The following is a 13,741-nucleotide window of genomic DNA, read 5'->3' on the forward strand; positions in this document are numbered from 1 at the left end:
GGCCAAACCTCACCAGCTTCAATCTTCAGTCCATTTAGGAGGACAAAAAGCTTAAACCGAGTCAACACCTGACATGGACACTCGGGGAAAAATTTCACTGTGTTCATTTTCAAAGTTTCAGTAAAAAAAAAAAAATCTAGATATTTTCAAATATTCAGCCGTTATATCAACAAACCATCTATAATTTAACCTTTGTTTGCTATTTTTTTATCCGTATGTTTGCCATTGTATGTAACAGGTCATGGAACTTGAAGAGGAGTTTATCTGGTCCAGTCCTTCACTTTACAGATGAAGAAACTGAGTCCCAGAGAGGTTAAAAAAACCTTGCAGTAGTAAAGTGAGTAGGGGGAATTCCAATGTAATTCAAACATCATCTGTTCCAGCCCCCTTTGTTTACTGAGGAAGAAAGTGAGGCCCAAAGAGGTCATTTTAATTCAACTTTTCAAATAACATGCCTACAAACAAGCCTGCTCCTATAAACTTCCCTGAACCAGAACTTTTACATTAATATGAGATTCAAGTATCTTTATGAGGAAGGCTGTCAATATAAGGAAATTTTGGAATCTAACTCTACCAGGTCTCACCCTTACACAAGGATGACCGAAATATGGCTTCTCTGAGATAGCTTTGTGCAAGACTGGAATCTGGGAATTGGGAGATGGTGGCAATAGTCCAGGCCTGGGGCAATGAGTCACTGAACTAGGGTAGTGGTTATATCATTGGAGAGGAGACAAATACTGGAGATGTGCGAAAGGGACATTTGCTGCGCATCTGAAGAATAGATAAGACTTGACAAACTCCAGGGCAAGATGGTCTGATGTAGTGGTATGCCCATGGGTTTTGGAGTAAGACCCTTGGTTCGAATCCTCCCTCTGCTACTTATGCCTAAATGATTCTTAGGCAAGCCCCCTGACCTCTCACAGCATCTGTCTCTTCACTGTAGGGGAGCTGGATAGAGCTTCACATGCTTTCACAGTTGGTCTTCGAGGTCTACAAAGGCTTGCTAGAATCCCTGTTTTCTAGAGGTCAGAAACCAGGAAAATCTTGAGTATCAGTAGCTTATTGGAGTCTTACCCTCAGAGGGGATCATTTCAGAGAGTGTGAAGCCTGAACATGTGGATTCTTTCCCACATCCAATGAAAGGGCTTAACTTGAAATGTAGACCCAACACCAGCGTGCCAGCTTAACCTTCTTCGAATTCAATGTTACTAAGCCACAAAGAGAATTCTGTTGACCAGCATTTGTTGCATTTTTGCTTCCCTCTCTTCCTTTTTTTTTTTTTTTTAAAGCAATCGGGGTTAAGTGCTCAAGGTTACACGGCCAGTTATTTCTGGGTGTGGTGCTAAGTATCTGCCCCCGGATTTGATCCCCAGGTCATCCCGATACTGGAGCCGGTGCTCGCTGCTGAGCCACCTGACCACCCCTAAGCAATTGGGGTTAAGTAACTTGCTCGAGATTACATGGCCAGGTGTTTCTGAGTGGTTTCTAAATGTCTGAGCCCGGATTTGATCCCCCAGGTCATCCCAACACTGGGGCCGGTGCTCTTACTCACTGTGCTACCTGGCCACCCCTCCTCTTTTCTTTTAAATAGGTTGAATGAAAAGCAGGTAGACAATGCCAATAGACCTAGATCTGAACTTCTATAGGCAATAAGTATCTATCTCATTCATTTGGTATTTATCATATAATGCCTCATATTTTCAGTTATCCTTTTGTATGTGTACATATGGATTCCCTAAAGAAATCATGAGCTCTTGCTGGTGAGAGTAGTTCCATTAGCCTCTTTGGGTGTCCCAACTACCTATCAGTGTGCCTTGCCATTGTAGACATTCAACATATGAATGCTGATTTGTCGTGTGCAGATCAGGTGCTCTGAGGAATACAATTCAATTTCGATTTAGCTTGACAAAATTTATTAAGCTCCAACTGTGTGCAAAGCACTATGTTATCTATAGTGAATATGAGATTCAAGCGTCTTTATGAGGAAGGCTGTCAGTATAAGGAAGTTTGGGGATCTAACTCACTAAGAATATCAAGGCAAAACAATCATTACCCTCAAAAAGTATCCAGTCTTCTTGGAGGAGAAAAAAGAACACAGCACATACACAAATAACTAAATACAAAATATATACTAAGTAATATGAAGTAATTTCAAGAGGGAAAGATCAGTAACAACTAGAGATTTGAAAAAGCCTGATGTAAGAGGTAAGACCTAAACTGTACTTTGAAGATAAGGATTTTAAGAGATGGAAGGAAGGAATGCATTCCAGACATAGAGAACAAACCATACCAAAGCATGTATGCTACAAGGAACCGATAGATGAGCTGACTAGAATGGAGGGTACATGGATCCATGAAGGGAAATAATACAGAACAAGGCTAAGGATGGAAGTGGGATGCAGATTGAGGAGAGCTTTAGATCCAGGCTGAGGAGTCTGTATTCTGTCCCAGGGAGGCACTGGAGATTTCAGAGTAAGAGAACGATATGGCCAGATCTTTTGTTATAGGAAAATCAATTTGACAGCTTTATGCAAGATTGAAATCTGGGAATTGGGAGACTGTGGCAATAGTCCAGACCTGGGGCAATGAGTCACTGAACTAGGGTAGTGGTTATATCATTGGAGAGGACACAAATACTGGAGATGTGCTAAAGGGAGATTTTCTATGAGTCTGAAGAATGGATAAGACTTGACAATTAATTAAATATGGGAAGGGTGAGAGGAGTCAAGGATGACTTGGGGGATGTGTATCCAGGTGACTTCAAGGATGGTGGTACCCTCAACAGATGGAAATTTGGAAGAGGGACAGGTTGGGGAGGAGGGGGGGATAAAGATGAGTCCAGTCTGTGTCAAACTGATTCTGAGATTCCAGTGGGTAGAAACAGGGCAGTTAAGTGGCTCAGTGGATAGAGTGCTGGGCTTGAAGTCTGTAAGACTCATCTTCCTGAGTTCAAATCTGGCCCCAGATACTTAATAGCTATGTGACCCTTGGCAAGTCACTTAACTCTATTTGCCTCAGTTTTCTCATCTGTAAAATGAACTGGAGAAAGAAATGGCAAACCACTCCAGTATCCTTGCTAAGAAAACCCCAAATGGGGTCACAAAGAGTTGGACATTACTGAAAATAACTGAACAGAAATGTCTAGCAGGTAGTTTGGTAATGTGGGACTGGAGTTCAGGAGAAAAAGACAAGGGCTAAATATATAAATTTTTATAGATATGATGATCAAACCAATGGAAGTCTGTATCCTCTAAGAGAGGGTACAAAGATAGAGAGTTGAGAGAATACACATACTTCAGAGCATGGGAGCATAAGGATAATCCAGCAAAAGAAGCTAAGAAGGAACCATCAGACAGGTAGGAGGAAAATCAAAACACAGCAGTGTCTAAGAAGCCAAAGAAGAAAAGAGAACAAGAAGGGACAGTGTCATAAGCTATGGAGAATCAAGTAAAATAAGGACTGAAAAAAGGCCAATGGATTTAGCGTCAAGTAGATACTGGCAACTTTGGAAAGGATGATAACAGTGACAGACAAAGCATAGGTCTTTAAAGCTGGAAGAGAACTTAAGTGAATATGACCTTGTCCAATGCTTTATTTAACAGATAAGGAATCTGAGGCCCAGACAGCAAGCATGATTTGCTAAAAACTGGTACAGCTTTTAGAACTGGGGGCCTGAGCTCAAGCCTTGGCACTTCTATTCCACCACTCTACTTCACCACACTGCCTCATGCCTTCAACTGCTAAAATGCCAAATCTGTTTACAACAAAATTTTGTTTATCCAGAAGCTGAAGGTATCTGAGCCTTCTGGTTAACCACATACCTTGATCTAACACTTATCATCTCCCACAAAATATACTTGAAACAAAAATTTTAACAAGGATACTTTAACTTTTTTATTGGTCCCTACAAAGAAGGGTCTCTCTAGGATCTCTTTGGCTTCTCCGAGTAAATTTTATAAGCATCAATTGCTGCTAGGTTTGAAAGCAAATCTTATTAAATTTGGTGAGCGTTAGGACATCCTAGCAGGGTGTTTGTGGTACCTTTGAACATCCATTATGTTAAATATAGGGTGGCTTATTTTCATAAAGTAGATTCACACCCTGTCAGTTCTAATCCTAGAAGAGTCAAAATAAACCCCTATAAGGGGATCTTTAAAATGGCAGAGGACAACTGCTCAAAAATGGCTGACTCTTTTCCATGTCAGATACCAGGAATCTGACTCGATTAGAGACTTATTCCATTCTGTCTTGTGTGGATTCCAGGTTATTTCTTTGTATGTGCTATTTTCACTGACTGATATATCAGGGACTAATGAGGCCACATCTGTCAAATACTGTGAGTTTCCTGGAGAAAGGTGCTACATGCATTTGTTATTTCATTAGTAGGAAAATTGGCATTCTCTTCATCAGATGATCTACATGGGAGGGAGAAGGGGCTCCAAGAATTTGGTCCAATGTGTTCAGCAGTAGCTCATGCACAACCTGAGCTGACAAACCTGTATTAATTAGAGAGAAAGGGCCTGACCAGAAAGAATGATAGGTTGCCCAACATTGTCCTCAAAGATTGACTTGGGATACCATTTTATTTTCATACCTTTGGAGAGCTACCAGGAAATTTTTAGGAGGAAGCTTAAATCTGAATCTTGATAATGAGATCCTAAGATTTAAGGATGGAAGGGTCATCCCTACTCCAAACCTCCCATTTTACAGATGAGATAACTGAGGACCAAAGAGATTATGTGATTTGCCCAAGGTCTCAAAAGCCAATGGTAAGCAATTACTAAGAGGAATCACACCCAAGCAAACCCTACTTTTCCTTTGGCCTTGAGGAGGTAGTAGTCCTCAGAAAATTTTAAAAATAATTATTACTACTGTATAAGCTCATTAAAAGAAATTATTTTTAGAATTTCATCCCTGGTTGCATAAACTACATACAATCATCTTTTCAGTCATTACTGCAAGGCAGTTTTTAATCAAACTTGGGATCAGTTATGGAAATCACATTCATTTTTTATTTAAATGTTTTGGAACCATGTTAATTCTAAAATACTATCTCTCTAGTTCCTATGGGACTTTATGGAGTTTCTGAATCATTTCTCCTCACCCCTTATCTCTGCAGCATTTCTCTTTATTAAGATGACTTAAAATGAAATAAACTTTGCCAGCAGGCTAGGTCAGAGAAAATAAGATGAATGTCTGAGTATGAATTATAGGTGATATTTGATTGTTGCCCTGGTAACTCTTTAATTAGTCTAGTATCCTATTTATGGCTGGCACCTGGAGGCAATTTCTGGGTAGGCTTTTGTCATTACAAAGGAATCAGGAGCTACAGAGTTAGAGGGACCAGGCTCAAGCCTATCCTCTGTCCTCAGGGATCTATAGACAGACCACAAAAGCATTCTGCTCTGTTCCCCTCTGTCTCACCCCACTCCCTCATACAATATCAAGATGTTTTTTAAAGTTATGTGTACATGTTTCATCTTCCCAATTAAAACTTTAAACTCCCTGTGGGCAGAGGGCACATCTATTTCTTTGTATCCCCCAGCTTGTCTTCACTGTTCATAGTAGGTGCTCAACACAAACTCTTTCAGTATTGATGACCACAACAATGTAAAGGAAAACAACCCTGAAAAGCTTGAGATCTCTGATCAACACAGTGACCAGTTGGGACTTCTTGGCACAAGGGTGGTGCCTTATGGGAGCAGATGTGGGCAATGCTTTGATTTGTTTTGTTTAACTATGCTAAATTGCTATAAAGGAGGGTACGATTAGGGTCATCGTAATGGGAAAATAAATGGGAGGGTCATGGGAAAATGACACTGATGTTAAAAAAAAATCAATCAATAAAACACTGAAAAAAAAAAACGCTGTTGACTGGGAAAAATGTGTCTGCTGTATACTTCCATCCCATTCTTCTTCTTCTTCTTCCATAAGTTAAAAGGAGTCCAACCCCCATGAGAGTCCAGGAAAACTCCTTAAACAGAAGAGTCAAGTACATGTGTAGACAGGGGCTGGAGTGGAAGTGGAAGATAAAGAAAATCTAGGGGCTATTTTTATTGATTTTTTTGTAGGAACTCCAAAGGGTGGCTTGAACATCAACCTGGCTTTAGATGTTTTCTGAGTTCTGCTAATTGGGAAGGAGCACTGCTATTCACTATGACTGCTGAAAAGCAAGCAGAGTTCTGGAATAGATGTGGTGGGGGTTAATGGAGGAACTAAGAACTACAGCCATCTCTCAAAATGGCCACTGAACTCAGGCAGGCAATTTCCCCTAGCCTCCTAACTGCCTCGATCCATTTGGAGTGGCTCCACAGTGCACTCTAACAATCCCTCGAGGGCCATTACCATCCCCAGGGTAAACCATAGCTTCTTAATCCTCAAAAGAAGATGAATAGATACTTCTGGGCTGGTTCATTTACTGGTCTGAGCCATCATTTGCTTCCCATGAGCCACAAGGCACGCCTGAAAACCATGGTTTCATGTTGATACTTTTTTTTTTAACTAACACCATACAAGTTTTAAAAACAAAACAAAAAACAAAACAAACAAAAACAAAACAAACTCACTGGGGCACATTAATGTAACATGAGAATGTGGCCACAAAAGACCCAAGAATTTCAGTTGGGCCTGGAACTGAAGTTCTATTTAAATCTCCCAAGAATTATGTATTGTATGGAGTACAATACATAACTCTGAGTCTTATCATCAGAAGGATTTAGTCCCTTTGGATGTTTCAAAAGAAAGGGGAGGGGCAGGGGGGAAGGGGGCCTGAGATACCCATGGTACAGTCCCAACACAGTGGCTGTTCCTATCTGCTAACATTTGAATGGGAGACCATTCACAAGAACTGGATTGGGAAAGCTTTGGGGAGGAAATAAATGGGAGAATGGTAATAATTTGCATTAAAATAGGGGGTCTACTCCCTAAAAGGCTGGGTTTGCCTGAATGGATATTAAATGCAGCCCTGGGTACCTCAACAAAAATCAAGGGCTGCCTTTGTCATCTTTTTTAATACCCCCTTCCCCATCCCCCAAGCCTTTGCATGATGCAATAGAAGGCACCCTTGTGTGTGTGTGTGTGTGTGTGTGTGTGTGTGTTTTAACATCAAAGCACTTCGGAGTACCTTAGGGATAAAGTATCAACTTCCACTCAATTTCCTGGTGCTTTCAGGGTTAAGTCAGACTCTTTAATGCTACGGGAACGTAGATTTTTGTGCCTTATTTAAAGGCTGAGAGCAGGGCTACACATTCATTATTGTCATCATAGGGAGGCAGGCCGATGCATTCTAGTCACATACAATTAAGCTATAATTCTACAGCATGACAGACTAAACATACATGTCTAGACAGAGAAAGAAGATGCTTTCAGATACAACCTTAGACATTTTCCAAGAGGATTTTTATCTTGCTATGGAAAAATATTAGGCACAAAATCTTGCCTCATTAATGTCTATGGAAGTGAAGGATTTGCATGACTTAATTTCATAAGGCTTGATTTTTAATTCACTATCAAAAAACTAGTGCCTAGGGACATGAAATTGCAGGAAAAAAATCTCACTTTGCTGAGATTTTCTTTTAAGGCAAAAGAATAGGTTTTTTAAAAGTAAAATTAACAAAATGAAAATTTCATCACATTGGAGATTTTATTAAGGGGGCCACCACATTGTTCAAACAAGTGGCAAAATATTTAAATACAAGTTTTTGTGATTTATTTCATGACTGAGAAAAAAGAAATCTCAGTTGCAAAGTCCCAAGTGACTTGCTTATCAGAGGCAGGTGGGAGACTGTTGAAACTGTTTGCAGAAGAAGTGAAAGAATCATCTTGTGCACAGCCATCACTGCCTTAGAAGACCTGTGCCAGCCATCAGCTCTGCACTAATGAGCTGTTATCTGCTTCCCCCAATCTGCTGTGTCAATGAAATAAACCTTTTCCTGACTTTTCGCATCCCACTTCAGTCCAGTCATATGTGTGACTTGGTGCTGTACGATTCCCAGGGTCCTCTAAAGTCATTGGTAATCTCTAGTCATATCAAACACAAACATGCCTCTAAAAACAGCCTTCAGTGTGATTTGTTAAAAAATGAAGCTTCTATTAAAGTTACAGACACCTAAGATTAGCATTTTTTGGTAGTCAAAGTTAATCCTCAAACGTATTCTTACTGAGTAAAACAAAGAAACAATGATTTCCATATTTGGTTGTACCCTAAATCGCTGTCACATTGCTTTAAATAGAGGGGCAGGAGAAAAGCAGCAGAGGGAAATAAAAATGGAGAGCAATTTTAAACACTTCTCATTTCTTTAGGACAAAAATATTTGGAGTGCTTTTCCTCATGTTTCTGATGCTTTGAGATGTTTCCTCCTGTTGTCCTTGGATGTGATTACCTAAGCTCAGCAGAAGGAGGTCAAGTGAGTTGGGGAAAGAAAGCAATTTAACTAAAAAAAAAAAAAAAAAGGAAGTCTGTAACCTATGTGTAGGCATTAATAAAGTGAATCAAAGTTGGTTACAGACAAGAGTTGGAAGAGACCTTAGAGCTTACTTCCAACATCTTTTTACAGATGTGGAAACAGAAACAGGGAGATCAGAAGTGACTTGCCCAAGGCAATAAATATCACAGGTAGTAAATGGCAGAGCTAGGATTTGAACTCAAGTCATCTCACTCCAAAGCCAATTGAGTGCCTTCCCTTTCTACAGCACCACACTCCTTCTGAATATAAACAGATATTTTATTATATGATTGTATAAATCTAAGGAAAATTCAGGCTGTCACTCCATTATTGAACTATTCAATTACTAGACCTTATTTTTGGCCTGAGTGAATGATATGAAGCATGAATATTTATCTAACTTTTCACCTCCGGGTAATTGGCCTGGACTAAGACAAGGTTAAAAGTGACCATGAGATTACCAATCGGTCTCCTACTGATGACATCTTTGGTATGAATAGGTTCGAGGCCTATTAAATAGCTGCCTAGGAAATGAATGGTAATCTTAGAAAAGCCATGAGGCCCACAAGTTCCAAAAACAAAACTGTTCTAATTATTCAGTTTAGGGCTGAAGCATTTAAAGAACGGACAACATGAACTGAATGTCTTTGTTGTTAAGTTTGCCTCCATCCTGTTCAGAGGATTCCCACATGAAGTATGATCACTCTAAAACCATGCCTTAATAGTGACAATAAAACCCTATAAACCAATCTTGAATGGAAATTACAAAACAACAAGCCAAGTAAGAAAAAAGATAATCTTCCCCCTGGCTAGCTTGACATCATGAGCAGGACTTAACACAGACAAGGTATTTCTTTATTTTGAAGTTTCTGTACAGGAATGATTTGGAATTAGCCATCTGGGTAATCTCTTTCAACGATAACTTCAAGGCTACTGCCGAGGAGTTCATAAGAACAAAGCCATTAGGAAAAGCAGTAGCTATTGGCATGTACATATAATGGCATACTGTCAACCATTATTCCTCCCCTGAATAATCATGAAGACAAAATCTGGGTGGGTGAGGGATTACGAGCTGAGAGGAAAAAGCCAAGAAGGAATCGAGTGTGAGAGGTTATGAGAGAACTGGAAAGATGGAATAAGAAGGTTATAAAAGAGGACCATAAGTGATGGATAACTAGATTATTGAGGGACAGATGAGATGGGGAATTGGAAATGATTAGACTTGTGCTGTGTCACGGGCCCACTCATCTTTTCAAGATGGCTTCTTGATGTTGGAGATCCAACAGAGGGTCTGCTGTGTTTACGTGCCCTCTGTGGATGAACTCTAGTGTCTGCCTTAGGCTCTGCAGAATCATGGCAAGTGGAGAGTCACTGAATGGGTGAAGGATGTGTTAAGGCTCAAGTAAGAGTCACATCTCTCCCAAAAATTCTTCCTAGTGAGAGCAGAAAATAGCTAATGCCAACCCTCTGTTGGAATGGTGAGCTCTTTTCTTCAGCAAAAATGCTGTGTGATCTAGTAGAAAAGAAAGCTGGATTTGAAACCAGAATATCTGTTTGGATTCTAGTTCTGCCCTTGTGTAACCTTGAGCAAGTAATTTTAACTGCTCTGGGCCTCAGTCTCCTCACCTGTAAAATGAGGAAGTTTGACTAGATGCCTTCTAGGTGGCAGAGTGAATAGCATCCTGGAGTAGCAGTCAGAAAGACCTAGGTTCAACTCTTACCTCAGACAGTTAGCTGTGTGACCTTGGGCAAGTCACTTAACCTGTTTTAGTGGTTTCTTCATCTGTAAAATGGGGATAATAATAGCCTTTCTCAAAGGGTAATTATGAGGATCAAATGAGATTATAGATAAATATCTACATAAATATACACATATACATATAAAATAAATTCAACATGACTTGATTCAATCCAATATCTATATAAACTGATTTATAAACTTTATAGCATTACATAAATGCTAAATACTATGTCATTAATAATATTAGAAAAAGTCCTTCAAGTTCTATGTCTAAGTTACTACCACCGCCTTTGGGACAAGTTCTCTTTCATGATATATATATAAAATCAGGTAGCCAGGAAGTACGGGGCCTTCTCTGGCCAGAATAATGAGTTTAAAACTAGTTTTCATCCCTCCAGGATACAATTCTGCAACATGCCCAAAAGAAGTCTTGGGACCATTAATTTACAATAACAAGGACTTTCCCCAAAACCATGTGCAAGCTATTGTTGTATTTAAATGAAGTAGACTGTAGGACTCAGGAAAACCTGGGTTCAACTCTTACCTTAGACACCTAGCTGTGTGACCCTGGGTAAGTCACTTAACCTGTGTTTAGCTTGTTTCCTCATCTGTAAAATGTGGAGAATAATAGCCTTTCTCATAGGGTAATTATGAGGATCAAGTGAGACTAGCAGGAAGACTATGAATGACCTCAATGACCATTTTGAGAATCCTATGTTTGTTTTAACAAGTAAAAGGAAAAAAAAGATCTAATAAGCTGCCTTTTAAGGAATTTTGAACAATAACTTCATAAAACGAAACTAGCCAAATATTTGTTCTCTTACCAGAATTTTCCTAAAAAGATATATCTTGCCAGGAAAAAAAGACTACTTCCTTTTATATTCACAACATGACAAAAGAAAGCTATGATTTCTGTGTCCTAAAAGGATTACGTCTAGTAACTTTAGTAAATCACCTGCTACAGTATGGCATCATGAATGCATAAAAATTTTCCTATTCTGATTTCCAGTAAAATTCAGTAGTACTCCATATGAAGAGCACTATATAGCTTCATACCAACTCTCACTGAACAAGCTCATGCTGAATTTGACAGTGCAGCTTAGCATTTTTCACTCACTTCCAGAAACTATCCATCTGGCTAACTGAAAGCTACACAGCCCTTATTCTGCAGTCATCCTAGGGTATTCGATTTAAACCGACAGCCACAGAGAGCCTGCTAGCAGAACTGCTAATGAATGAATCACGAATTTACTGACTGGGTTAGATTCTCAGTCTGCAGGATGCTGTGGGACGTTTCCCAAAGTGATATACGAGACAAGAATTTGATCTCGCTCAAAGAAATACTGAGCCCAGTTTCTCCCTGATACAATACTAAGAGACTAGCAAGAAGACTGAAAGCTCATAAGAAAAAGAAATTTTCAACTGTATATTACCCAAAATTCAAGTAATAGCCAAAGAACAATATGGATCTTCATTGTCTTATGGCCAGTTAACGCAATAGCATGAGGCTATTGCCCCTTCCCCTGCCTCACGCTAGGATGGATCTTTCCATAGGGAGTTTGTTTTGCTTTCATTCCTTAGGCTGTACCCCAGTTGTATTGAAAATTGCCATCCCCAGGAGAATAGGGGAAAGAAGACATAGCCACATTCACACAAATCAGTCCACTCCTTGAATTCAGATTATATGCCTACCGAGAAGAGGCCATCAGGATTGTCCACAACAAGTTTCCATATCTTTTACAATCAATCTTTTGCAAGACTGGCTGTCATCTCATGAAAGCTCTTATGTTGGTAGGATAGACTTGTCAGCTCTCTGTTACCCTTGATTGTTTGCATTTGGTTTGGAATGCCAAAGTGAATTTGGTTTCTGTCCCTAATGGTATCTGGCTAAGATGAACAAGATTATTTTGCTTTTCCTGAGTATATGCCAACTAGCTACAAAGGGAGGAGGGCTCAGGACTGCATTGCAGGGCAGACAGAAATAAGCCTAGGATTAAAAAATTTCCTCCCAAGAATTCACACTTCTTAAGATAACCCACATATGGATGATTATACATTTAAATGCTGCTAATGTCTAAATATGTTTGCATATCAAATAATACCCAGCAATCTTTCCAAATAATTGAAGGACTTAAGGGACCCTCAAGGAATGGTTCCCTTCATACAACAAATTTATGCTTTCATTTTAAACTCTATACTTTCGATATTATTCAATAAAATCACCTCGAACATCAGGAGAAAATCGTGCAGAATGTCGAGATACAAAAAGTTTCAGTTCTTGATCCAAGTTGCATTCAATCAGGTTTGTGTCCCATGATCGGATTCCTGAAGAGAAAGAAAAGAAAGAGAGAAGCCATATATCCAGTTAGTCATCCAAATGTGGTTTGGAAAACATCAAACGAACATTTCCGGAATTTTAAGGAAGGATGTAGAAACTCTCTCCCTAGAGAGTTTTATGAAGAACTGTGGTGGGTACCACAGAATTAAATACCCTTCTCTTAGAAAACTAAGGAAACTTCATCTAGGCTAGAATACAGTAGGGAAGGAGGGGGAGAGACAAGAATAGGATGTACTCTTAACTCCTCATAAAATTTAAATACTGCTTTTTTGGACAAGTGAAAGAAAACACTCATTAGGGAAATGACAGGCTCCACTCCAGGATGGGAACAGGAAGAACAAGGAAAGAAACCCTAAGAGGTAGAGTTTGGGCTATAAGGCCATTGGAATGCTCCCTTGGTGTCCGAATGGTCTACTCATGGTTTGGGTGTGGTCCCAGCTAAAGGAAAGGATATTTTGGAGGGGGTGAGAACAGGGATTCATTTTCAGGGCTCTGGTTCTAAGTTATTCTATTTCCACTGTGGGTGTGTCCTCTACTCTTCACAAGCCCTATCTTTGAATACTGCATCTCTGATTCTTTAGTGCCAAGTTAAGAAAGTTTTATGTAATCCTGAGTAAAAGCCTGATTCTCTCAGTATTCAGGATTTGGACTAACTATCCTTTTCCAGGCACATTACCTGAGCAAGTTAGCAGACAGTCCTTTATTCACTGCAATTTTTATTAAGTTTTCATATCCTGGGGTAAAAAAGGAAGGTAATATATATTTTTTAAATCATAAAACCTCTGTAAAATTGGAATTGATGGCTTATCTACTCTAGAAAAAAATGTGTAAGCTTCCCTTGTATAGAAAGGAAGCTGCAGTCAGCTGAGAAGTGAGTGTGGGAAGCAGGATGAAAGTCAATTTCCTGCACTGACAACCTCTGTGATCCCATCCTTCTTCCCTCTTCCTTCCTTTGCCTGTTCTGCCATCCTAAAGGGAGAGCCTGGGAAGGAATACCAGCCTCTGTATGTATCTGTAGGAATGAGGGAATAGAAGGGAGATTGGGAAACCACAGTATCCCGTATAGTTGACTTTTTAGGTTTCCCTGATAGAGCACTGGGTAAAGCAGGGATCACTGTCTGAAAGCCTGTGGCTTTTGCAAAGGCCATTCAACAAACACTAACACAGGCCTGGAGAAAACCCCTCAAGGGTCCCCACATTAATAAAGCTGAAGAGAGA

General features: G+C 39.7%; 1 protein-coding gene across 1 annotated transcript in view; it reads right to left on the minus strand.

Annotated features, from left to right (window-relative positions):
- Positions 1 to 13,741, minus strand: part of MAP1B (microtubule associated protein 1B) — a 123,727-nt gene that overhangs the window by 103,181 nt on the left and 6,805 nt on the right. The window contains exon 3 of the mRNA XM_069084985.1: positions 12,409 to 12,510. Within this exon, the coding sequence (XP_068941086.1) occupies positions 12,409 to 12,510 (102 nt within the window). The remainder of the gene's footprint in view (positions 1 to 12,408; positions 12,511 to 13,741) is intronic.

This window comes from Petaurus breviceps, unplaced genomic scaffold (assembly GCF_028583685.1).
Source record: "Petaurus breviceps papuanus isolate PSGF00001 unplaced genomic scaffold, PetGlider_PUasm1.0 175, whole genome shotgun sequence".
In the NCBI taxonomy this organism is placed as follows: domain Eukaryota; kingdom Metazoa; phylum Chordata; class Mammalia; order Diprotodontia; family Petauridae; genus Petaurus; species Petaurus breviceps.